This window comes from Myotis nattereri (genome assembly GCF_964212035.1).
Source record: "Myotis nattereri genome assembly, chromosome: 3".
NCBI classification, from domain to species: Eukaryota; Metazoa; Chordata; class Mammalia; order Chiroptera; family Vespertilionidae; genus Myotis; species Myotis nattereri.
This window is the reverse complement of record NC_138077.1, coordinates 7,038,926-7,066,172: the sequence shown is the minus strand read 5'-3', so window position 1 is coordinate 7,066,172 and position 27,247 is coordinate 7,038,926. Positions and strand designations below refer to the sequence as shown.

Sequence of the window (27,247 nt, the reverse complement as noted above, 5' to 3'; positions counted from 1 at the left end):
CCACCCACAGCCCTGGACTCACGCAGGACGCAGTAGAGGCCCAGCTGCTCGTAGCCCTGGCAGCAGTCGGTCACGTTCCTGGACTCAGGGACGTCCACGGCCAGGTACCGGGTCTTATAAATAGTCTTGGGGCACCGCCTCCATGGGATCCACCCTCCGCAGGGGGCGTAGGTCACATGGGACATCCGGACGGCCTCCACTTTCTGGACATTTTGGGTCACGCTGTAGTTGCACAGCTGGTAGCTCAGCAAGGACAGGCCTTTGTCTATGAGGGAGCAGGGAGGATGCAGGAGCCAAAGAAAGAACAAACACCAGAGTCAAATCGAAGTGAGGGTTTATCTGGCTTCTGCAGAAGCGAGTGAAACAAGATCTCTGCATTCGGGTACCCTCGGAATCTGCCCACCGCCCCACTGAGAAGTCAATGCAGCAGCGGAAACTCAAAGGGATAAAGTGTAAACAAAGACCTGCCCACTGAGAGACCCTCCTCTACAGAACACGGAGCAGCCACAAGGCCGAACCGCGCTGTGCCCAGCCCCCGGTGCACAGTGGGGAGACACGGAGGAGTCAGACTTCTAGGGCTCAGGGCCCATTCTCAGCTTCATGCTCTGTGATCCTGCAGCCAGGAGAATCTTGTGCACATCTCAATCTCCATGAGCCACAGTTTGTCACAAGAGAAGTGCATCAGTAACAATTTGCACAATAACTATATACTGAAGGCCTACTATGCACCAGGCTCAGAGAGCAATCACACCCTTTTAAGGAATGAGATGGCCAGACACAGATACCAGCTTCTTCTCCCTGAATTCACATGCCCCCACACAGATAAGAACTTCGTCCTGAGTATTCCGCCCATTCCCTGCAGCAGAGAATTCCTCAGCTCATGTCCCCGCCCCTCACCCAACTGCAGTATAAAAAAAGCGCCCCCCTCCCTGTTGGCGTGAATCCACGTGCCCTGTCCTTGGGGTACATGGGTCTCCCGGGGACGCAGAATAAACCTTTTCCTTTCCTTTCTTTTCTGAAAAAAAAAAAAAAAAAAGGAATGAGATGGAAGATAAGTAAAGAGAAATCTCAAACACATGTGAGGAATCATAGATGGTCAAGTTCTGTCTGACTGTTACTGTCGTCATCGAGAGATGAAGGCATTGTGCCCGCTGTAGGATGACACTGGGCTCTATGCCCATGGCCCCTTCATCGGCATGATCACTCAAGGCTCTGACCCTGTGGTGCCCACTACTGTCTCCAGTCCTATGCCTCTTTGTCATGGACACTGTGGCCTTGGAGCATCCCATCTGCCCAGGGAGCTCTTGTCTCACGTAGCAGGGACTGTTATGAGCTGAACTGTGTCCCGCACCCACCCAAAGTTCATATGCTGAAGTCCTCACTCCCAGTACTTTAGAAGGTGACCTTATTTATAAATAGGGGTTTTGCAGATACAGTTAGGTATTAAGATGAGGCTAAATTGTAGTAGGGTGGCCCCCATCCAATAGGACAGGAGAAATTTGGACACAGGGACAGGAATGGGCACAGGGAGAAGGCCACATGAAGATGAAGGCAGAGATCCAGGTGACACTCTACCAGCCAAGGAGCCCCAAGAGGGCCAGCAACCAGCAGGAGCTGGGAGAGGGTGGGCAGGGTTTCTCTCGCAGCCAAGAGGAGGAACTAGTTCCGCTAACACCTTGATCTTAGACTTCTGGCCTCTATAACTGTGAGGAAATAAATCTCCACTGTTTTAGTTCCCAGCCTGTGGTACTTCCTCCAGGCAGCCCCAGGGAGCTCAGGTCGCCAGCCCCAGGGCGCTCACGCAGCCAGCATGGGACTCTCAGGGCAGGATGAATGCAAGGTCTGAATATACTTCACACTTTCAGATTCTCAACCTCTGAGCACCAAGCTCTATGAGACTGTGCAGCCAATGGGTAGGTGCTCCATTTGATAGTGTACAACCCTCAGGGAGAAGCTGGGTTTCTGGAGAGGAACTCAGGGATGGCGGCATAAATCATCTTCATCCCCAGCAACAGGCAGCACCCCTGGATGGTCTGCCTCACAACAGTGTCCAAGTGTGCAGAGAGCGAGACACAGCGGGCTAGCAGTCCCCAGGAAGAAATGGACTGAGCTGGCCCTTGGCCCGGGCCGGTGGGAGAGCCCACAGCCTTACTCTGGGGTGAATGCAGTGCTGACTTACCCCACCCCAGAGTGAGCCCACCCCACAGCCATGGGAACCACTGGTTGCCTCCTTGTCACCTTTGGAGGTGGCAGGGCCTCTGGGAGTGGAGACACTGCTGCCCGTCTCTGCCAAAAGGGTGGGTGACAGTAAGCTTTGGGAAGGGATGGGAGGCCCCTTGGTAGGTGGGTGGGGCAGGAGAAGTCAGCCTCTGAGACCAAGGTCACCTAGCCCAGAGCTCAGAGGTGACTTGGGTGAGGGGCTAGGGACAATGGCCGCCGTGAAAGTGATGGACTAACAGGACAAGGCACAAGGACTTCCTGCACGGAGAATTCGGCAAGGTGGGCCTGGATCTTAGACAAGATGCCAACCTTCGTTAGTGGTTGGCACCTCGTCCTCATCTCCAGAGAGTCACCAGTCCCAGCTGGTCATTAGCGCACATGCCACACGCACACACATCTCCTGTGAAGCTGCACTTGGGAGCGACTTGTTTGGTTCTGTTGTTTACATTCTCCCGGAGGCCACCGGGTCCTCTCCGAGCCCGGCTGCTCGGCAGAGCCCGGAGTAGACACCCCTGAGCAGATCCTGCTATTCAATAAATCCCTTCGGCCCTAACCGGTTTGGCTCAGTGGATAGAGCGTCGGCCTGCGGACTGAAGGGTCCCAGGTTCGATTCCGGTCAAGGGCATGTACCTGGGTTGCGGGCACATCCCCAGTGGGAGATGTGCAGGAGGCAGCTGATCAGTGTTTCTCTCTCATCGATGTTTCTAACTCTCTATCCCTCTCCCTTCCTCTCTGTAAAAAAATCAATAAAATATATTTAAAAAATAAAAATAAATCCCTTTGAGAGCCATCAGCGTGGGAGCCGGGGGTCCTAGGCTCTAGTCTCAGAGACGGGACCTCTTCGTGCTCCAGAGCCTGGGCCCTGGGGTCAGAGGACCCAATGCACACAGCTTCACAATCACCAGCTGTGTGGTACGGAGCCCGCTTCATGCCCTCCCAGTGCCCCAGTCTTGTCATTTGTAAAGTGCTAGCTATGCCCTGGGTTGCAGGATTAACCGAATGAATGCCTGCAAAGGCTGTACCCAGCCCCGAAGACCAAGTAGATGGGGACGCTGAGCATCGCTGAGCTTCTGTCCCCGGTCCTCACATGTACCATGAGGGGTCACGCAACACCTCCCAGGTCTCCTCTAGCTCCGCGATAGTCCCGCTCCTTCTGGGCTGAGCAGCGTGGTTCACACGCTACCCATTCCAAAGGGGAACTCAAGCAAGAACAATCACAACTAAACCAAAATCCTCCTGTGGGTCAAAAAACTTCAAACTTGAACAAAACTGAAGTTGATTATGGGGACAGAATGGACCTGTTTGAGTTCCCAGCTGAATGAAGACAATGATTTAAAGGTTGCCGATCTCAATTCTTTGAAATCTGGGGCTTCAGAAATAAATGTTTTTCAGCAGCTGACCCTGCGCCTGGCAAAGGCTTTGGACAGGCGCCCCGACTCAGCTCCTCGCTCCCCGGTGGGCCACCTCCATCCTCACTTACCACTGAGGAAATGGAGGCTGGCAGAGCCCACAGTGAGGGGCAGCTGGACGGAGAGCCCCCTTCAGGGCCCCCTGTCAGGGTCCCCCGTGGAAACCGCCCTCCGCCGGCTGTGTGACCTTGGGCGAGGTCCCGACCCCCTGGGCCGCCATCTCCCCTGTAAGCCGAGCACCCAAGGCTCGGAGACCTCATCTGCACCTCCTCTCAGGGTGGCTGTGGCCCTGCATCCCCCACCACCGGCGGGAATGCACAGTTCCGGGTCCCACTCGGACTGTTGACTCAGAATCTGCATTTGAACCACGGCCCCCAGGGGATTCAGAGGCACTCATGCCACCTCTTGTGTGGCTGCAAGAAAGTTTGGTGAGAAGAACCGATGCTACCGCTCCAAGCAGCTCTCAGCGGGGCTGCCCGTACTCATGGAGACCCTCCCCAGGGGAGCTCCCTCCTCCGGCATCACCTACACTGTGAAGCCGGGACCCCTCACCTGTGAAGCTGCTGGCCTGGCTGGAGCCCACGATGCTGAGCAGGGGCAGCAGGGCCAGCCCCAGGGTCCTGAGCATGGCCGGGCAGTGGCGGCGGCTCTGGGCCTCTCCTGAGCAGAAGCACAAAGGGGCCTGGGCCGCTGGGCTGGAGAGAGGGCCCTTCTGCTCCCTGTGCCGCCGACAGTGGCAATGGCTTCAGAGGATGCGCTCCCAGGGAGCAGTCCCTTATGCCTTCTCGTTAGCGCCTGCTGCTGCCACGGCCGCGTCCCCGGGGGCGCCTGCATGTCACAGCCCATTCTCCCTCCAGGCTGACGGCATCTTTGAGGAAAGGCGAGTACCCACCCGCCAGGCTGCATCGCTGGGTCCCATCTCGTTGTTACGCAGGAAACACATTTCAGACCCGAATCTGACTCCCTCCATCAAGCACAAAGTACTCTCTGACGCTTATCATTGCGAACTGGCAGGAGACAACAGCGTCAAATCAAAGTGGTCCATCAGATTCAGAAAGGCATCCTTCCCACAAGCAGACAGTACAGATCAAAAGCCCTGAAAACGGCCCTCAGCTTAACCCAGTGATGGCTCCAGAGGACCTGCCTGGGCCAGGACACTGTGGTCCCAGAGATGCTCATTCCCTGTCAGGATTTAACATGGAAAAGCATCAAGTGAGCATCACAGGAGAGCGGGAGCGTAAATGACCACAGGGCATCTGGGCGTGACATCCACACACAATGACAGGCTCGCCTGAAGGCTTTTAGCAGCAGGAAGACAAAACTTCACACAGGTGAAGCCAGGTCAACACGGCAGTTCACACAGTCTGTCCCCATAAAGACCACGACTCTGTATTATATATCAGTGGACACAGTCCCAAAAGGGCCGCGGGAATAAAAGGAGCCATAGTGAGGGCGACAGAATGATGGCTGATCTCCGTTTTATGTCAGTAGCCATGATCTTGTATGTGAAACGGGTTTAAATCTCCTATGAAATGCTGCCTGGTGGGTGCTGTCTCGTTCCCCTGGTGGGTTGTTTTTCGGTGCCTGGTATTAAAAACCCAGGCACGATGTTGAACGTGTTAACGTAAAAAAACCATTGAAACCTGTAAAGAATTTTTGTGAGTTTATTTGAGCCAAACTGTCGACATATGCCAGGAAGCAGAACCTCAATGAATTGAGATAGTGCTCCGGAGAATGGCAGGGTTACATTCGTATTTATACATGAAATTCATTGGTGACAGATTTAAGGAGGTGGGATTAAGCGAAGCCGGGGAAACCTCTGTGATAGGATAAAAAGTAAAATGATGGACACATACTTAGGTGGGTGCAGGATCAATCAACATGATAATGAAGGAATTTGTAGTATCTGCCCTGGCGCCCAGAACATTTGGTTATGCCCCAGGGGCTCCAGAAAAAGGGAAGTTACAAGTTACCCAGACACTTCAAAGGAATGTTATCTTAGAGGCAAAAAGGCAAATGGGCTCAGTAAGGATCAAAGTTGATCTTGTCAGTGAAGATACCGGCCTAGGACATAACTGCCCACCATAACTGCTTTTAGTTAAAGTTTAATTTCAGACCATCCTTTGTGGTTATTTTAGGTCTCTGAGTCTGCTAGGCTGCCACGCAGGCCTTCCCTGAGCTTGTCAGGTCAGCGTGTGGCCCCTTTCGTCCACAAACGTTAGGTGAAGATCTCATTAATTCTGCTGAGAAAACTTCCAATTAGGGCAGCAGAGACCCATCCTGGCTGAAGGTGCAGAAGTTTAAGTCCCCTGTGTGTGAAACACCAAGCAGTTCTTCCAGAGGGAGCTTCTAGCCTGGCACCCGCATCACCGTGGCTGCGTTGCTATGTCTCCCATTCTCCGTGGATTAGCCTCTGAGATGACTGGCTGCTGCGTTCGCATGGTTAATGGCTAAACGACACATGCCAGGATGAGAACACCAAAAAAGGGAGCTAGAAATAATCGCGCAGTTAAGGGGCTCAGCGCGAGTCTCCGGGGAGACAGCACCCTTCACAGAGAACCAGGCGAGCAGGATCGACTCTCGACCCAGATAGTGCTGGAACGAAGGTTAAAAACAGTCTCGATAAGAAAAGAATACATTTTAAAGCTATAAGACAATATTCAAGAGAACAAAATTTAATGAGCACTCACAGAATAAATACAAAATGTATTGTAATTTAGGGAAATCTCAATGTTTAAAAATGTGAGATGATTCTCTATGATGACATTCTATCATATCATCTCTTAGAGCTTTTGGCTTCTATAATGTATAGCCATTTCTATAAAATATGCAGGTGAAATCAAGAGTAATGATACATTTTAAAACTTGAAATCGGTGCTGTGCACCATTTTTTCTCATGCTCAGGACAACCCTACGAAGCAGGTCCCTTAGCCCACGGCACAGAAGAAGAAGCTGAGGGTCAGAGAGGCCACGCAGCCAGCGAGTGGGAGAGTCGGCCCCAAAGGCCGAGTCCTTCATGCTCCACTCCACTCCCTGGCTGGTCACAGTGCAACCAACAGCACATCCAGCCACAGCCTCCAGAGAGGGTAGCAAAGCCACGACATGTTAGCAGCTGGGCACTTCATTCTAATTTGAAATTCTCCATTAATTGTCATCACACAGTAACCGGTTTGGCTCAGTCAGTGGATAGAGCGTCGGCCTGCGGACTGAAAGGTCCCAGGTTCGATTCCAGTCAAGGGCATGTACCTTGGTTGCAGGCACATCTCCAGTGGGGAGTGTGCAGGAGGCAGCTGATCGATGTTTCTCTCTCATCGATGTTTCTAACTCTCTCTCTCCCTCCCTCTCTAAAAAATCAATAAAATATATATTAAAAAAAGATTAAGGATAATCTGACTTTAAAAAAATAAATAAATAAAAATAAATGTCATCACACACATTTTCTGTTTATATTGAAACTCATATAATGTAATAAAACCCTCAAAATGGACAGTCTGTTTCTAGCTTGGCCCCCCCTCAACCTCCCTCTCATACAGGCACAAGGAGGATGTGTGTCTGTGTGTGTGTGTGTGTGTGTGTGTTAATTTCATCGACAATGGGGTCTCTTCCTCCAGTTGTTATGGAGGCATATTTTTCTGCATGATGACTGTAGGGATTTTCCACATCTGCCTTTTTCATGTAAACACTCTGAAGAGGAAATAACCCTCCAGGACATCACATCTATCACCTCCTGGGTGTGCTTGGCCATAGGTTCATCCAGCAAAGATCCCGGTTAACCCTAGGTGCAGCCTCCATGGTGCGATGCTGGATTTAAAGACACACATATGCACACTCACACTCATGCATGCACACAGACACACTCACACTCACACTCTTGTATGTATACATAATACAGGCACATTCACACATGTCCATACTCACACATTCTCACACTCATGTGTGCACACTCACACACCTTCACTCTCACCTATGCACACTCATGCACATCCATACTCTCACACTGATATGTGCATGCAGCTGTGCAGATGCTCACACACACTTGTGCACTCGCACACTCACACTTTCACATGTAGGTGTGCACATGCAGACACACATGCTTGAACATTTACTCATGCCCCTGCATACTCGCACTCACACACTCATATGTGTGTGTACGTGCAGAGGCACACACCCAGCATGCTCACACACATGCACAAGCACACGGGATGAGCATGCTTCTTGTCCCGGGAACCAGTGTCTCTATGGACATGAACCGTGCTCTCTGCTTTCAGTGTTGGTACCTGAGCTGAGCTCTGCCTGCTTTCTCCACCTGTGGAGGGAGGAGGCCTTTCTCACCTCAGGCTCTAAGTTCTGTGGTCCTAGGAACAGAGGTTCAACAGTCTCCACTACAGTGTGTACGCTATGGGCTGAAATTCTGTGTGTTCCCAAAATGTGTAGGTTGAAGCCCTAACCCCGAGTGCGGTTATATTAGGGGTAAGGAAGTGATTAAGGTAAAATGAGGTCATAAGGGTGGGACCCTCATCTGATAGGATCCATGCTCTTACAAGAGGAGACACCAGAGCCCTCTTTCTCTCTCATTCACTCTCTCTCACTCACTCTTTCTCATTCTCTCTCTCTCTCTCTCTCTCTCTCTCTCTCTCTCTCTCATTCTCTCTCTCTCTCTCTCATTCACTCTCTCTCTCTCTCATTCTCTCTCTCTCTCTCTCTCTCTCTCTCTCTCTCTCTCTCATTCACTCTCACTCTCTCGCTTTCTCTTCCATGTGAGGACTCAGTAAGAAGGTGGCCATATGAAAGGTAAGAAGAATCCTCACCAGAAACTGAAGGTATTGTTACCTCGATCTTGGACTTCCGTCCTCCAGAGCTATGAATAACTTTCTGCGTTTAAGTCACACAGGCTGTGGCATGTTGTTATGGTGGCCCCAGCTGACTAAGACACTGTGATGGGAGGAGCTAGCCAGGACGTTGGTGGCAGTAAGCACCTAGCACTGTTAGTCTTGCTGGTTTTCTGAGACACAGAGATGAGCTCAGAGCCTCTTGGGTGAAGGAGAAAGCTCCCAAGGTCAGAGCTGGCCTTGCAAGGTGCCTGTGTAGGAGTTTGCCCTGCAGACAAGTGGAAATAAAACAGGGCGTGAGAAGGGCTGCCTGGCCCCTGAGGATCACGGCAGGTCTGCATCACGCCCCCGGGGCTCTCCCTGCCAGCACTTTACAAGGGTCCATGCCCAGCAGCCCCAGGGTGACACAGGAAGCTGCTCGGGACCTGTGTGGTGTCAGGGCGCAAGAGAAAGTCCCACCATTGCTTCTTATTCAGCCCTGATGGTTTCGAGTTCTGAAACAGCTCAGATGAGAGGCAGGAAACAGGAAGTGAGAATGGAGGAGGGGCGGTGAAGTTGAGAGAATTCACATTTGAGACAGAAGAACCAAAACATACAAGAAGGCAGAGGAAAAGAGAGAAATCATCAGCACAAACCGGACTTTTCTTGGATGCCCGGGCTTTTCATTTCCAGTCTGGCTGCAGGGTCAGCTCTCTGCCTGCTCATTCTCCCATCTCCCCAGACACCCACACGTGCCTTCCAGGGCGAGGTGCCATGCGTGAGCGGGTGCCTTGCCGATGTCACTTAGTTAAGGCGAGGTTCTCCCGGCCCTAAATCCAATAGGACTCGGGTCCTGTGTGAGGGGAGTTGGGATGCAGACACACAGAGGGGCCATGGAGCAGTGAGACAGGTTGGGTGATCAGAGCTGCCAGCCGAGGGATGCCATGGCATCCAGCCACCACCAGGAGCGTGGCCCTGCCCAGGCTGGGATCTCGCACCTCTGGCCTCTGAACTGCGAGAGAACGGATTTCTGTTGTTTTTAAGCCACCTGGTTTGTGGCACTTCGTGAGAGCAGCCCTGGGAACCTCTGACAGTGCAATGGAGAAGGCTGACATCAAACTTAATTTCACAGCTGATCACATCACGACAGCAGGGTCCATGGATAAAAGCTGGCACCTGAAGGGAGAGGGCACAGCCTACAGAGGCTCCAGGGCCGGAGCTTGGTGTGGCCCCACCCCGTCCATCACGCCATCCTTCCAGCCCCAGCTCAGGAGAGGGGGGCACCTGAGGGCCGAGTCTCTCTTGAAGTGGGCATCAAGGCAGAGCGCCGGTGAGGTGGGCCCCGGGCACCTCCCCTACCTGACCCCTCAGGGTGTGCGATGGGGCCTCCGTGTCACTCAGGGCCGGGTCCGCAGGGTGGACTTCAATTGCAGCAGGAGGTATTTGGGTCAGATAATGAGGGCTGTTAAGGCTGGAATGCCTTATCTATCTACGCGCTGTGACGAGGAGAAGCTGGCACGGGGTGAACCTGCCAGACGCAGGTGGGGCTCCCACCCTCGCCCCATCCAGCCTCTGTGCCTGCGATCACAGCTTCCCATCAAGGTGCCCTTCACGAGTGGGTGGCTTCAATGAGAGTGAACAGGCACTCCGCTCCAGGGAGCAGGAGACAGGGCGGGAGGGACCCACTGGCGCTGGGAGGAGGAGGAAAAAGAACCGCCCATGGTCCTCAGGTTCCCGCTCCACCTTGACACCACCGTTCACTCGGGAAGGCACTGGGCTGTGTCCTCACCTGCAAACAGCGAACAACGCCCTTGCTCAGGGGGCCCTAGGGCTTGCTTGCTCACAGCTGGTGATTCATCAAGGCCAGTGTCCTTGCTTCCTCTTTATGAAGGTCAAGTACAAGAGTGACCACGAGATGATGTGTGTACAGGGAATTGTACCATGTGCCCTGTCAATTGCAGTCACTGTCCATGCATGGGAACTGCTGGCCAAACAGACCTCTTGTCACTGGGCATCTGGAGACAGACAGGCAGGCAGTGAAGGCCTGGCCTAGTGGTAGACCCAGACTGGGCCCAGATGAGAGCTGGCCAAGGCTGGGGGAACTGTCCCCACCAGTGGTGCAGGGAGGGGACACTCAGCAACCTGGGTCTGATCAGGCCTTCCAAGGGTGCCCAGCAGTAGCCAGTCATGCAGGTGACAGTGTGGCAGACAGGACAGTGTGGACCATGAGCGCATGAATGGCACAGATGGGAATCAGGGTCGGGGTCGGTTGGCCAGCTTCAGGGAGGTCCGCCAGAGGTGGCAGGGCTGGCCCTGGCCCAGGAACTCCTGGCCATTGTGCACCAGGTGAGCCCCTGAACAGATCACAACCACAGCACAGAGGCAGAGCTGAGTGAGGAGCTGGGTCCAGGGCCCAGGCTGGCCGGGGTCAAAGGCCAAGGTCAGATATTTCAGTTGGGCTTTCAGTTGGGCTTGGCCTGAGGAGCAAATGCTTAGGAAAGACAAGAGGGCCATCTGGTCAGGGTGGGACCAACAGGGAACTAAATATGGTCCAGTAAGCACCGGCTCAAACACAGATTTACCCCTGCGCCTTCCTGCCCTTCCCCAGCCCCAGCCCTCTGTCCTCTGACAGTTTTGGCCCTTTATCTTTTATATCCATGTGAGCAAAGGGCTCCTCTTCCCTGAGAGACGTTGGACAACAACAGGAGGAATCATAGCTAAGCTACCTCTCCTGATACCCAGCCCAGTGTCTGGCATACAGTAGGTGCTCAATAAGTGCTTGTGGCCTGAATGGCCTGGGGTCAGCCACCATGTGCGGTAGGGGATCACCAAGACAAACACACAGAAGAGGGGACTCCACTGCAGCCTCCCCCACCCTTTGCCCGAGGACACCTTACTTTCTGGTAAGTAGACAGCCTAACAGAACCACAGCCACTTCCCAGAATAGACACGAGCCTTCAGGAAAACCTGCATTCCGGTGTTGCCGGCGCGGCTGGTGGCACCCCCTTTCCCACGGAGATCACAAAGGGGGGAACGTTAGTTTTTGGCAGCTTTCTCCAGTGTCCTCCTGGCGAGGGAATCCAAGAGTGATAGGAAGTCATCCCAGATGAGAAATGGATGCCCCGGGATGGGTACACTTGGTCTTGGGAGTATATTTACATTTAATATTGAAATATATTTAAAATTCTTATAGGGGCAGCAGTCCTCTCTAAATCAGAACATTTTCCAAATCACGGACCAAGAAAAGAATGCGCATCGCACCCCAGGACGGAGGATGGCTGGGAAGCGGACCTTCCCCATTCGTCACCTGCTTTTCCAGATGTGCAGATCCTCTCCCCCCCCCCCGCCCCCCAGCATTGCAAGAGCCCTGGCACAGGGTGGGCACTGCAAGGGGGCTCTTTCTGCAAGCAAAAGGACCCACTGGAGAACTGGGCCTGAGCATTCAAACCCGTGACGGCAGCACAACACAATGCTCGGAATGTCTCCCTGGCCAGTGGAGCCACGGAGAACATTTCTCCATCCCAGAAGGAAAAAGACGAGGCAGCGTTTCCAGCTCCGTCTCCGGGATCTGCTGAATGCGTTAGGGAGAAACCAGATCCGCAACGCCTGGGGCCCCGGCTTCCTGTGAGTGTCCCCAGGGTGTTGGAAGAGAGCACGAACCAGTCAGGGCACCCTGGGAAGGAAGCAATGCAAGCAAGAATAGCAGTTGTAGCAGCTGGAGAGTCTCCCTAACATTCATGTCCAGCCGACGATTCAGATTGTGACCGCGTTAGGAAGTAGGACCTTTGCAGATGTGATTGAGGGGAGGCTGGAGAACAATAAGGTGCTAATTCTGGGTCAGGCTGAGCCCTGAATCCTTAGGAGGCAGAAGACACAGAAAGGAGGCAGACCCGGGAGTGATGCAGCCACAAGCCGAGGAGGACCGCACCCCTAGGAGCTGGAGGAGGCAGGAAGGATCGTCCCCTGCAGCGCTGGGAGGGAGCGAGGCCCTGCCAACACCTTGATTTCAGACTTCTGGCCTCCAGAACTGCAAGAAGACGCGTTTCTCTTGCTCTTAGCCGCATATTTTGTGGTGATTTGTGAACAGCAGCCACGGGACACTGTCGCTAATGGAAAGGACCGCACGCATCACACGGGGCTCAGGAGGGTCCTTGCCCAAGTCTTTGCTTGTCCTTCCTCCCAAGACACCTGAACGCGGATGCTGGTTTAATGCTCGCTCCCCACGCGGCAAACCACAGAGAAGGAAATGACCTCTTGCTGAGATCCGCTTGCTCACAGAGAAGACGATGCCTCTGGGTGCTAAATTTGGCAAGAGATTTTTAAATAATTTGCCTCAAGATTTCCAAACTATTTTGAGAAAATTAGGTGAGGAAACTGTTAAGCAGGCCAGAAACATACTGAAATCAAGCCCTGTCTTCACTTCCAAGCTGCGCTCTCTCTTCCTCCCCGGCCGGTGAGCCCAGCAGAACAGCCCTGGACCAGAAAGTGCCCGGAGAAAGGCAGCATGGCCAGGGTACGGACCAGCCCGGGCCAGATCTGGGTGCGCCACAACCCGAAGGGGCTGAAACCAGGGACACAACCACACAGGACCCTCACGTCAACCTGTGAACCCAGGGATGCGGCCACACCCTCCAGGACCTTCCAGAGAGAAACCCAGAGATGCAGTCATTTCAAGTTCTCCTTTCTCACTGTTTATAAACTAGAAATAAAATGGCTGTTGTCCTCCAATTGATCCTCTTGGAAATACTGTTTCTTAGAAGAATGGAAGGGAAAAAAAGGAGGGAGTGGGGAAGGGAAAGGGAGGAGGGGGGTAGGAAGGAGAGGGAAGGAGAGGGAGGGAGGAAGGAAAGGAGGCAGGGAGGAGGGAGGCATGAGGAAGGGAGTCTGGCAGGAATCCCAGAGGGAAGGGCATGGCCTGGGGTTGAGGGCCACATTCTCACTCTTTCCCTCTACCCCCCACGCTGCCTCCCCACCCCCAGGCCTCCTGTTAGTGAGCCCAGCTCTGGCCTTGGACCCGCAGATGTTTTGCTGCCTCTGTGTTTGGAGTTCCAGGGAGGACATCTGAGACTTTGCCCTTGTGCCTTATCTCTGCAGCCAGGAGCCTGCATGAGACCCTCCCACTTGCGACCTGAAACCCCAGAGATTAGGGAAAGGCAGGAGAGCAAGGCCCTCCCCACGCTGCACTGCCCCCTCGCCCTGCGTTCCCCACGCACAGGAAGTTTCCGGTGATAGGACTTCCCGCTCGTTCAGGATTGCTCTACCCTGTGCCGCTGGGCAGTCCCGGATGGCTCCAGAGCACCCCAGGCAGGGCTGTGAGGCAGACACTGCAGTCTCACTGCCCCCTCTCTGGCAGCTTCTTGCCTGTCCAGGCTCACAAACCCTTGCTTCCCCCACCGTGTATTCCATACCCAGGAGCCAGACCTGCCCACATGCAGACGTGATGCAGGGTGAGGGCACAGCAAGGTCAGGCCCAGCTTCTGCTGCTGATCACACTGTCCCCCACTCTGCCCTGGACACCCACTCCACCCTGCTTGCCCACTCCATCTGGCTAACACCAGCTGAAAGTCAGATTTTCCTGCGTCTGCAGGCCCTTCCACTAATTAGTTGACGTCTGTGCCGGAGGTAAAAGCATTGATGGGCCATGGATGCACCTGGAGGGGGCAGGGCACGGGCAGAGCAGGCCTGGTGCCGTACCCAAGAAGATTCCTCTTGGAAAAGACCAAGGGCAGGCGTGATGCCTGAGGGCAAGTGTTCGAAGGTCTGTCGTGGGGAAGGAGCACATGTTAATTCGGTGGAAAGCTGAAAATTAGAACAAGGAATGATGACTGGAGGTTACCCCCAGGTCGCTTCTGCTCAATAAGAAAGGTTTCTCATAATTCCAGCTGCGCAGTAAGGGTGCCTGGTGTGCTAATGAGCTCCCTGACACCGGGAGTATTCAAGCAGACCAAAAGCCATGTAAAGTCCTGTGACCTGGAGCATTGTGAAGGCAGGCCCTGTGCAGCTGTGGACAAGCTGAGCCTCACTGTGGGCAGCAGGAGTAGATTGATCCATGGGCTGAGACGTTCGCAGGCTGTCTCCAAAATCATTAGATCTAGAAGCCTTTGGGGTCAGAGCCACAGAAAATGCAAGAGGGCAGGGGGCCAGCAGGACCAGCGTGAACACAGGATGAGGGCTCCACCTGAGCCCACGCCTTTCACACGCCAGCCACATAGCTCCTGCTTGGAGGCTACACGGTCAGCGGGAGAAGCCTAGGCTCAAGCCTCCACCTGGCTGCTTAGCAACGCCAAGACCTGACTCAGTTTCCTTTTATGTCAAGTGGAGAATTAAAGGAATTCTGCCCAAAGCGCTGGCAGGTCTCCTCTGGAGAGAAGTGAGCCAGTGACAAACTCATTCACACCACGATGTGAACACCTGGGCCCTGACCCTGTCCTGGAAACAGTGGGAGAGATGACAACCGAAACGTCAAGCGGAGAAGTGCCAGCCAGGGGATCTCAGCCGCGGTAAAGGTCCATTTTAGGTTCTATACAGTTTTGGCTCTCGAGCTATGGATTTAGATAAATTTTCGCAGGCCTTCAAAGACAGATGAAGACGAGCCTGGCCGGCGTGGCTCAGTGTTTGAGCGTTGACCTATGAACCAAGAGGTCACGGTTCGATTCCCGGTCAGGGCACATGCCCAGTGTAGGGTGTGCAGAAGGCAGCTGATGAATGATTCTCTCTCATCATTGATGTTTCTATCTCTCTCCCTCTCCTTCTCTCTCTAAAATCAATAAAAATATATTTAAGGAAAAAAAAAAAAACACAGAAAAAACGGATGAGGACAAAACAGAGTATGGCCTTGGGCTTTTTGAAAGGCTAATGAAGTAGCTCTCCCAAGTGGCCAACATTTAAAGAAAACCAACTACACAATGCTGACCAGGACATGAATCTCACAACATTATTGGCAGAAGTATGAAATGGAAAAGGGTCTGGAAGATTCTTATAAAACTGTACACACACCTATCCTAAACCCAACAATTCCAATCCTAGACATTTACCCAAGTGAAAATATATGTCTACAAAAAGATGTATTCTTCTTTAAAATATTTTTTTTTATTGATTTAGAGAGGAAGGGAGAAGGAAAAAGAGATGGAAACATTAATGATGAAAATCATTGATCGGCTGCCTCCTGTATGCCCCCCATGGTGGATGGAGCCCACAACATGGGCATGTGCTGACCAGGAATCGAATCATGACCTCCTGGTTCATAGGTCAAAGCTCAACCACTGAGCCATGCTGGACAGGTGAAAAGATGTATTCTTGAATGTTCGCAGCAGCTGTATTAATAATAGCCCAAAACCTACAGGTTCATTAAAAGAGGGAGGGGGTGGGTAAACTAATTGTACTATGTTCTTACAATGGGACACTACTCAGTAACAAAAAGAAATTATCGCTGAGTCATGAACAGCATGGGTGCCTCAGAAAAACAGTATGCTGAATGGAAGAAGCCAGAACAACTGAGTACACACTCTGTGACGGCCTTTGTAGAACATTCTAGAGGGGCTAAGCTTCTCTGTGGTGGAGAGAACCCAGAGCCCGGCTGATTCTGCAGGAGGAGCACGGGTTCTCCGGGGAAGGAGCGTTAGGGAACTTTCTGGAGTTCTGGTGGCGTTCTGCACCTTAATGCAAGTTTACACATTCGTCCCAACCCAGTGGGTATATGCTTAACATTTGTGCTTTTCACTGTACCTAAATTTTACCTTGAAAAACAGAAGAGCATAGACAAACGTTGAAGTCTAGGTGACGTTACGGTGGTGACGTATTCATCAGAAACCAGAAAACAGGGGTGGAAGGATGCAGGGTAAATAGATGGGCAGAGACGTGATGAAATGAATATAGAAAATGTTAATCAGAGAATCCAGGGTGTTCACCTTCACAGTTTTCCCAACTTTTCCGTGCGTTTAAAATTTTTCATAATAAATATGGGGGGAAAGCTGGCTCCTGGGAAGCCCTTGCTCCGAGGATCACGGACACAGATGGCTCTCCACAGCCGCAGAAGGCCTCCCGTCTCCTCTTATGGGGGACTTTGTCGTGTTGACTGCACGCCTGTTAAAATCCTGCTTTTATATCTTCGACATTGAGTATCCTTAAAGCAACTGCAAAAGTTGAGAGTAAAAGGTGTCAGTGCTCATTTCCTGATAAAAAATGAGGATGCAAACTCAGATCAGCTGATTCCATCCTCCTATCCTGACTGCAAAGGGAATCCGGTGCTTTTTATAGAAACATGCTCTCCAGGGCAGCGGCCGCCAACCTTTCGGACCTCACGGACCACCAGTGGTCCACGGACCACGGTTTGGCGACCGATCGCTGCTCCAGGGAGTGGCTTTCTGGAGGCGTCAGCTGTTAATGAATAAAGCGACAGCACCTGGAAATCAGGTCCGCTTGCAGGAGGCCGTGCAGCCACTGGCCAGCTGCCTGAGAGGTCCTGCTGAAGCTGACTTCTGTCCACAGGCTTCCTGACGGCTCTCTGGGACAGGTCCCACTGTGGTGACCTCTTGGTTGATGACCTCCAAGATGGTGACCTCTAAGGTGGTGACCTCAAAAGGTGGAACCTCTGGAATGGTGACCTCTATAAGGTGGAAACCTCTGAGCTGCTGACCTCTGAGCTGCTGACCTCTGACCTGGTGACCTCTGAGCTACTGACCTCTGAAAGAGCCTGGCTCCACCCCTTACCACTGAGTCACCTCGGACAAGCTTTCTATACACTATGAGCTTCATCTTCCTGTCCTGCAGGTAAGTACAGCTTTTCCAGAAATGTTTGTTTGTATTACCACTATTAAAGCACATTTAAGAAGGCAAGACCACCTTCAACACTCCATGTTGAAAAATCAAATGTGTGACCCAGGCCGGGTTTACTTAATTTGTAACGTCTTTAAGTCACCCATGAAATGTCTTGGACCTTTTGCTGTTAGGCAAAAAACGTTATCAATGGTAAATTGTTATTATTATTATTATTTTAGGTGAAAGGCTGGCTAAAACATACCTTCCTTTTGCTCATGGTTCTCAGCACGTCTCACCTGCTGGAGGCTGGGGCACAGGAGGTCTTAGCCTGCATCTGTCAGGAGGCTCTGGTCTAAATGCCTTGCTGGCTTGAGACCTGGAGAGTATGGCCAAGAGCAATCTCATCATCACCTCTCCGGCCCCTTATCTGCACCACACAGGCCCTGGGAGATAAAGCCACCACAAAGGGCTTTGAGGTTGGGGTGATACCGCTCGGGACAAAGCATTATTTATTATTCAGTTATGGAGAGACAGGCTGATCCAGTTGAAACCTGGCAACGCACTGTTTTAATTCAGCTGGGAGCCTTTCATTCCTTCATGGCTAGGGGGAAATTTTATAATTAAATTCACGGGCAAAGAACATGGCTAGAAATCTGCCTTTGAACACAAAAACAGCTCCTGACACCAGGTTTAAGAACAGAACCAGGTGCTTCCATCCAAATAACAGACTCCGGACAGGTGGGGTCAGGCCCACAGTGCTTCAAACGGCAGCCTGGAGACGGGCCCCGCACCATGCTCCCCGCTGTCAGCCCCGGGAGGTGCCCCGGGCGGTTTTGTGGAATTTAATTTTGTCTGCTGATTGATGGAAAGGATTTGTGGATTCCAGGTGTTTCAGTGACAGCAAGGCTTCTGCCGTTGGCTCCTGTCCATACTTTACTGAGGAAAGTGAAAGGAACACTTCCGCTCTACATCCTCGTCATCCTGACAGCTAAGTGCCACGTGTGATCCTGGGGAGGATTCTGAACCGGAAGAGCAGCCAGAGCGGGGCCTCGGATTAGCTGTAGACGACATAAACATGGAGCTCATTTATACGACTCCATTTTCACTCGTCATCAGTGGCTACAGCTCCCCCTCCCCCCAGAAAGGTGTCCCTCTGTCCCCCAGAGGAAGTCATCTCTGGACAAGTCATTATTTGAACATTTTTCAAACCTTCCAGACCTTCTCAGTGGAATGGGAAGGGCGACGAGAGCCTCCCTTACTCATCCCAGGGAAGGAACCTGCAAGGACAATGACAATGGGCCAGGCCAGCAGCACTGACCCCCCAGGAGGGTGTCCCCTGAAGCTGCCCCATTTCAAGCCATCCTGGTCCTGAGCAAAATCTGCCATCATTTTCTATTTGTTCAAATGTACTGATGGTGGAGGTGGCCGAGCAGTCTCAGATAGTCACAATAAACGTTAACCAGACTACCCTAGCTGGCTAGCTGGCTCAGTGAATAGAGCGTCGGCCTGTGGACTGAAGGGTCCTGGTTTGATTCCAGTCAAGGGCATATGCCCGGGTTGCAGGCTCAATCCCCAGTAGGGGGCATGCAGGAGGCAGCTGATCAATGATTCTCTCTCATCATAGATGTTTCTATCTCTCTCTCCCTCTCCCTTCCTCTCTGAAATCCATAAAAATATTTTTAAAAATAATAAAATAAAAAGTAAATGTTAACCAGACGTACATGTTTTTAACGTTTAAAAGGGGCACTATATTTAAACAGGGACAGTGGATTAGATGAGTGATGTTGTTTCCTGATTTTGATAACTGTGTTCTGGTGCTATAAGAGAATGTAGTACATGTGTAATGAAAATATATACATAGACATTATGTATATGAAAAGATGTATACATAGAAAAAAATTATATATACATGTGTACATATTCATATGAAAGGATATATATACAGTGTCTTGTCTTGTCTCGGGACTGCTCCAGCAGAACACCACAGACTGACTTATTTCCACAGCCCCATGGCTGGCAAGTCCAAGGCTCTGGCAGATTCGATGTCTGGTGACGACTTGCTTCGTTCGGTTCCTGGACAGCCGTCTTCTCACTGTGTCCTCCCATGGCAGCGGGGCGAGGCGGCGCCGTGAGCTCTCTGCTCCCTTGGACCTCAGCTCCTCACAGCCCAGCACCCTGCATGGCGCGGGATCAAAAAGTGCAATCCTGTAGCCGGGGTGGCGGATCTGATACAAATCTGCCCTTGGCAGCCGCCCGCCGGTGACCTCACACCTGGCTTGTGTCTGAGCCGTGTGGTAATGACCTAAAGCTGGAGTGGGGCGTCTCCGGCTTCAGGACGGGCGCGTTGCTCAGACAAATGAAATACGGTGGCGATGACCTCAGGATCTTAAAATAAATTTCACTCGGCCACAGTCAAGTTGCTAAGGCCTAGTAGTGTATCTTGGTATTGCTTTACTTACCTTCTAAATTCTACGATATGCAAGGGGTACCTTTCGGATGGATAAGAAGTGGTGAGAATGCCCCCTCCCCCGACCCCCGCCGCCACCACCACCACGTACAGCCCATCCCACAGGGCAGCCACACTGGACTGAGCACGATGAGGTCACCCAGCTCCCCGCAGATGTGGAAACCAATGGCTCCCAACTGTTTGGACTAGAGATGCTGAAACCCAGGTTTGGTTTCCCAGAATTCTCCTCCCTCCTCCAGCGCAGCCGCTGGTAAGCCAAATACGTTTTTTCCCTGACACACATTTTGAATAAATGCTGCCATTAGAGATTCCACCGAGCTTCCGATAAACATGAAAAGTCGGTTGCCAGTTTCTGCCTTATTGTTTCAAAAACAAGTTGTAAAGGCTGTGCTCTCCCATCTCGCACCGAAATCTGCTGAATGGCCTGGTTTTTCCCTTTGCCATGTGGGACACAGAGAAGACAGGTCTTCCATGCCGATCTTTGTCCTGAAGTGATGCTGAGTCAAGGAAGCAGATGTGTCTTCCGGAGCCACCCGTCCTGTCCCCGGCGGGCAGACGGGCAGACGCTGAGCGGAGGTCAGCCTCAGTTCCAGGGGATGAGCAGGAAAACTCCCAAGATAAGCTCCCAGACATGCTGGGCAGCTGCCTCGTGCGGATTAGGCAAAGTGGGCATGGGGGCTGCTGTGGTGTCGGAATAAAAGGGTCCCCACACCTACAAGTCACCTGGCAAGTCCAGGGACCTTGATAATGGAGCCACCTGTGAATCCTTAGGGAAGCTGGGGCAGGAATGGGCTTTATTACCTAGATGTAATCACAGGAAGCAAGCACCTCCCATTTCACTTGCTATTTTTTGGCTCACTTATCTGTTTGTTTGTTTGTTTGTTTTCCTACTTCCCTGTGGAAAGGGCCACGTCTGAGCCTTACGGAAACCCGTGGTGCTATGCATTCACTCATCACTCTCCCCCATCAGCTTCCAAACCAGGTCACACTGCCCTGCGTCTCCATGTCACAAGCTGGGCAAACACCTTCCCCGCCTCCCTCTCGGGGTTGTTCTGGAGGACAAATTGGGGCCACCGTAGCCTAGGCTACCGGGGGAATGCCCGCATTCAAACACAAATCTCTACTCTCGGCCGGATTCCAATATCGAAGAGGAGTTGGCTGCACTTGAAAACTCCCATTTTCAAAGCTAACAAAGCTGACTTTGAATTCTCAGCCCTCCCCTCTATGAGGCTGACCCAGCACTGGTTGGCCGACTCCAGGGAACACTGGACTTAGCTGCCGTGACACAGATCGCAGGAAAGGGGGATTTCCCAAGGTGGGCACGGGGGTGGGGGTGGGGGGGCGGTAGAAGCAAGGACGCTGGGATCCACGGGTCTTGAGAGTCTGAAGGTGGGAGCATGCATGGACGCCTGCAGCCACCTGCTTTCTGCCCCCACAGCTTCCGCGTCTTACCCTTTCAGATCTCGCCCAGCCGACTGTGGTGAGGGGAAGAGTCAGTTCTCGGCAGGAAGATCACAGCTGGCTTCTGGTGCAGCCACAGCCTCCTGATGGGGCCTCGATGCATTAGGAAGGTCACCCCACCCCAGATCCATCCTTGCCAATCGGATTGCCCCCCCCCCCCACCACCACCACCCCATGCAGATTGGATGGCAACAGGCAGCCTGCATTGATTATTTAGGGCAAATTAATTTAGAAACAAGTTTTTTAACATCAGAAGAACTGGTCCAGATGCCCTGTCATTACCGAAGACCACGAGGAATAGATCGGACTCTGTGACAATGTTCCTTATTGATTTTCCAAGTAAATGGACATAACACACACACCCTTATCGCCTTGGAGTCGGGCTTTAGAATCCTACCAGCACTGAGAGCTGCCGCGTTTGTTTCCATTCTCTACCATCCAGAAGGCGTGACTCCACATGGAAAGAATGAGCTTCAGGCCAATGGCCGTGGTTGACAGACTGACCGTCAGTTCAAGACAGAACTTGTGGTCCTGGCCGAGTTGGTTAGTTGTCCGGATACACCAAGGTTGCAGGTTCGATCCCTGGTCAGGGCACATACAGGAAGCAACCAAGAATGCAGAAATAAATAAATGGAACAACAAATTGATGTCTCTCTCTCCCTCCCTCTGGTACCAAGCAGGTGGTCAGCAGCATTTCTCTCTCTCTCTCTCTCTCTCTCTCTCTCTCTCTCTCTCTCTCTCTCTCCCTCCTTTCCCCTGTCTCAGATCAATAAAAAAGAAACTTTTTAAAAATGATGAGACTTGGTGGAATGTCGACCCTTGAAGCTGAAATGTTGCATGTTTGTATTCCTGCCACTCGTGTATTCAGTTGCACAATCCCCAAGAGCCTAGTTTGCTCACAGACCTTTGATCTGCGCCCAGGGCCTCGGGGCCTCTGTGCCACCGTTTCCACCAGGAAGAGCTGTTGCATCAAGGCCGGCCCTCTCCAGATGAAATGACAGCACAGGGATTTCCCTGGGAGGCCACCGAGCTCAGAGATGGAGCACAGGGGACAGGAGGGCTGTGCTGGCAGCCAGGGAGGAGGGCCACGATGTCAGCTGACCCCGCACAGGCCACCCAAGTCGGCCCACTTGTGTTTCTTGCTTCTTTTTGTTGTAACAGCTTTACGGTGACTCCCATATAATTTGCCCATTTAATGCGTTAAGATCCCATCTTTTTAGTACATTCGCAGTGTTGTGTAGTCATCACCACAATCATGTTTAGAACAATTTCGTCAACCCAAAAAGAAACCTTTTAGCGATCACCTCCCCAATCCTCCCAAGCCCCTCCCACCCCCCAGCCCTGGGTGACCACTGACCTACATTCGGTCTCTGTGGATTTGCCTCTTCCGAACATTTCATATAAAAGGGATCATACACATGTGGCCTCTGTATTTCGCTTCTTTCACGTAACAGACTGTTTTCAAGGTCCACCCATGCTGCTGCAGGTATCGGCATTGTGTTCCTTTTTATGGCTGAATAATATTCCACTGTACGGAGAGAACACGCTTCATTGACTTGTCTGTCAATGGGCATGTGGGTTATTTAACCTTTTTTAAAAAATTAATTGATTTCAGAGAGGAAGGGAGGGGGAGAGCGAGCTAGAAACATCAGTGATGAGAGAGAATCATTGATTGGCTGCCTCCTGCACGCCCCACACTGGGGATGAAGCCTGAAACCCAGGCATGTGCCCTGATTGAGAACTGAACCGTGACCTCCTGGTTCATAGGTCGACACTCATCCACTGAGCCGCGCCAGCAGGGCCGTTCCCACCTCTTGGCTCGCGAGAAGCGTGCTGCGGCTGTTCCTTGCGCTCAGCGTTCTCACAGAGAATTAATTGTGTCTGCTCGCAGCGGGAAAGCGCCTTTGCACTGAAACATGCTCTGGGGTGGTGCCATTGCTGCCCCTTCTCTGTCTGCTCAGCAGGACTGCAGGGAGCACCCCAGGTCTTTGTGAAGCACCCCAGGCGTTCATCTCTGGGAAATTATGACCAGCATCGCCCTGCTTAGTGTATGATCCAAGGACCTGGGAACCCAGTTCCTGCCACCGGTGGCCTGTGCGTCAGCTCAAATCCAATGTAAGCGTTTTCAGCAGGTCCACTCTTCTGAGAGGCCTGACCATGCACTCATGTCCCTGGCCCTGAGGACCCTGGGGTGAGTCCATCCAGCCCACGTCACCACCAACCACCAGCTCAGGGGCCTGCAGGAGGCTCGGGGGGTGGATGGCAGCCATTGCTGGCCTGGGCAGTGCTGTGGCTGTGGGACTGACTTCTCGATGGCTGTGCTCTCGCCGAATCCTGCCACGAAATCTGACCATTCACCAGTGCTAGTGTCTGTAAACTCAGGATCAGTTTCATAACGCCTATCAAAATGTCATGATGTAAGTTGCTGCTCCGATGCCCACACCCAAACACAGTCATTAAAAGTCCTTGGGCCCTGGCCGGGTGGCTCGGTTGATTGGAGCATCTTCCTGGACACCAAAGACTTGCAGGTTTGATTCCAGGTCAGGACGCATATCTAGGTTTTGGGTTCAATACCCCGTGGGGATGTGTAGTGGAGACAAACATTGATCTCTCTCGATCTCTCTCTCCCTCTCTCTCTCCCCCTTCCTCTCTAAAATTAATAAACATGTCCTCAGATGAGGATTTGAAGAAAAAACAATCCTTGGAGCAAAACCTTTCCCAGCAGAGTAAAGCAAAATTCTCACCTGTGCTTTCTTTACTTGGACTAAACCTCTCTGAAATCGGCGTATTACTTCTCCTGTTCTCTCACTGGGCAATTGGTAGGAATCGTGCCTAAAACTGCACCATATCCTGCCCCCCTGGGAATGAAACACTTCCCTCCGGTATTAGTCAGCTCAAGCTTCCATAACAAAATATTACAGACTGGGTGGCTAAGCCACAGAGATTTATGTCCTCACGGTTAGAGGCTGGAAGTCCCAGATCGAGGTGTCAGCGGGGCTGGTTTCTCCTGAGGCCTGTCTCCTTGGCTTGAAGACGCCCCCACCCCTCTTGCTGCCTCTTCAGGTGGTTGTCCCCCCATGTGTCCCTGTGTCCTGATCTTTTCTCTAAGGACCCAGTCAGATTGGATTAGGGTCCATCCTAATGACCTTGTTTCAACTTATCGCCTCTTTAAAAGCCCAGTCTCCAAATACAGTCACATTCTGAGGTACAGGGAATTAGGACTCAACATATGACTTTGAGGGGAACAGAGTCAGCCCGTAACACCCCTCAGAGCCTGACAACTATCATTCTCTATTTAAGGCAGCACTAATAATTGAATGGAACTATACGTCCAATTTCCACAAAACATTCCCTCTACTCACTGCCATTTCACCAGCTCAGAGGTACATGAACATCTGTCTCGAGTGACTGGCTCCTGGACGTTGTAATAAACAGCTTCAATGCTTCAAAAGGTGGCTATGTGCCACTACCAGGCTTTTTGTGTTTCTGGAAAAATAACTTATTTTAGCGAATCTGCCATTTTCCTAGATGGATGTAGAAACCCCCGTTTTGAACCAGGTATCTTGAAATCCGTTTCCTCCCGATCTTGAGTTTCAGCTTCCTCTTAAGACGTTCAAACCAGCCCCTGCCCCGGGTCTGTGCGGTTTGACTGCATCTTGTGCGCGTTCCTCATGCAGAGCCAGCCCAGTGGGTGGACCTCGAGTTTGCAGGAAGAGGGACACGGCGCAGCTGTGCAGGTCCTGGAGGCCTGGAACCAGAGGCTGGCAACCTGGAATCGCTGCTGTTCCACGCGTTGCGAATACTGGGAAGGAAGTGGGCGGGCACCGCATGTAGGGAAGGGAGAATGCTCTCCACTCGGTGACTTGCGGCCCGTGGTGCCGGACCGGCATCTGCAAAGAACCCAGAGCTGGGAAGAAAACACCACCGCAGGACAAGGTTGCCCCATCCCTGGGGGCCCGGCACCGCGGCTCCCACATCTGAGTTCAGCTTCCCATGTGAAGGCTTTAACCTGCCCCCCTGATTCCAGTCCCGTGAGACTGGAGACAGGCAGAGGGCTCTCTCCGGGCTTCCCAACCCTTGGAGCCAAGAGCCCCCGCGTCCAAGGTCCGAGTTCTGACTCTGACGCGCCCCTGGGCTGTGTGCTCAGGGCTCCCCATCTGGAAAGGGGGCACACTGCTTTTCCATCTCCAGAGGCCCATGACTTTTTCTTGGGAACCAAGAGGAACTGATTTGCTAGCCAGTCTGTGCGATTCAGCTGTGCCCTTCTAATCCACGAGTCCCACGTGGCCCTGTCCCCACTGGGGTGCTACCCCCACCCCAGCTACAGGGAGGGCTAGGACACAGCCCCTCTTCCATTGGTCTCGGCCGTCTGCAAACTGTAATTTATGAAACGTTATCTAGCGTGGGAGTTTTAGAAGAGGACACCTTTCTTTTCTCATCTTGAAAGATATATAAACTTACACGTGCTTTAAAAAAAAATCTGTGTCTATCTCAGTTCGAAAGAGACTAAGAATCACGTGTTCCCTGCACTTTCTGGTTGATTAAAGAACAGCTTGACCCAATAAATGGAAATTTTAAGGCGCGTCCAGGCCTAGAAAGAAGCGAGAAGCCAATTTGAGCTCAGAATGAAAATACCATCTGGGGTTTGGTGACAATGAGTAACAACACTGGCTTTTCTGAGCTCAGACGATTATTATATGGAAAAAGGGTTGTTGTTTTTTTTAAAGCCTGCACAGTTAAAATGGTAAAAGATGTTTAACGATGACTAAAAAGACAAAAATAATCCCAGCAGTCATGCACTGCACACCCCCAGACTCAGCGCGTTCATCGGGTCTGGAAGCATACGCTCAGGACAGAGAAGGCCATCGAGGACATCTCAACCTGCAAAAGCATAAAATGATGTCACCTATGTGTTTGGAGTTCACGATCACTCCATAGACCCAGTAACTGAAGAAGAGGGAGGCGGCGTAGAGACCGGAGGAAGTCGATTAGCCAATACCAGGGCAATCTGTCAAAATATTTCAACTCAACTCAAACAGCATGCATCAGCGGGGGACCCCTCCTGGCTTGTACCCCACAGAAACTCCCCAGAGTTTCTGTCCTGTCCTTAAGCAGCCAGGCTCAAAGCTCTGGGCAGAACACCAGGGCCTGCATCCTGGTTTCTCACGTTGCTGCCGACTGTGGCACTGCACGGGCACTTCTCCCACGTGGGACTGGGCCAGGGCACTTGGGAAGAGTGTGGGCAAAGGAGCAAGCCCACCAGGGGAGACGCAGGGGCAAAGCACCCGCCTGCCCCACAGGATCATAACCAACCCCAATTTCCCATGTTCTTAGGACTCAGTATTAAACCTGGGCTCCCAAACGATGCCGTTTTCCAACTAGCATTTTATTTCAAGGTGTATAAACATCATAGTGTTGGACTCCTCACTTCACAAACATTCGCCAAAACTACAGGCTGATTTCACCGTCCACATTTCTGCTAATAGAATCGTCGCAAAGAAAACCAGTCTCCACCACAATGCCTGCCAAAATTATTGTTTCCTAACATCCTGTTTGTAGGGGAATTAAGTGTCTGTACTAAAGCATCAGCAAAGAGTTGGAGGGACCGTCCCCGGGTGAAGGAAGCCAGCAGGGATTGATGCCTCTAACTTGTAGAGATTGTGTGGGTTATGTGCCAAACCCAAAACCCAAAATTAATTAAAGAGTCAGGAGGGATTATTCTGCAGTTCTGTCCTCTGGGCTGTTGAGGGGAGCACAGCAAGATTGCAGAAGATGCCAGGACCGTGTGAAGGTGAGCTTTCAGACCTTTGGAAGGAGAGCTTGTTTGGCATTCTTGATATTTTTCTCTCTAAGACGGAATTATTGAAGTGAAATAAATGTGCCTGTGGTAAAACTCACCCCTCTTGGGTGCGCCATTCCGGAATTGTTGACAGTCACGCCATCATACCACAGTCAAGATATTACCCCCAGAAGTTCCTTGTGTCCCTTTGCGATCAGTCACCTCCCCCACTCTCAGCGCCCCTGACTTATATCCCTATAGGTTTGCCTTTACCAGAATGTCATACAAATAGTCATACAAGATGTAGCCTTTGTGTCTGGCTTCTTTCACGCAGCATGATGCTTTT

The 27,247-nt window shown here is 52.0% G+C and overlaps 1 protein-coding gene across 1 annotated transcript in view; it reads right to left on the bottom strand.

Annotated features, from left to right (window-relative positions):
• The window catches only part of UMODL1 (uromodulin like 1), a gene marked incomplete at both ends in the record, with an annotated part of 51,500 nt that extends 47,243 nt beyond the window's left edge, over positions 1 to 4,257 (bottom strand). Inside the window, 2 exons of the mRNA XM_081088045.1 lie at positions 23 to 265; positions 4,182 to 4,257. Coding sequence (XP_080944171.1) covers positions 23 to 265; positions 4,182 to 4,257 — 319 coding nt within the window. The remainder of the gene's footprint in view (positions 1 to 22; positions 266 to 4,181) is intronic.
• Positions 4,258 to 27,247: the final 22,990 nt, after the last annotated feature.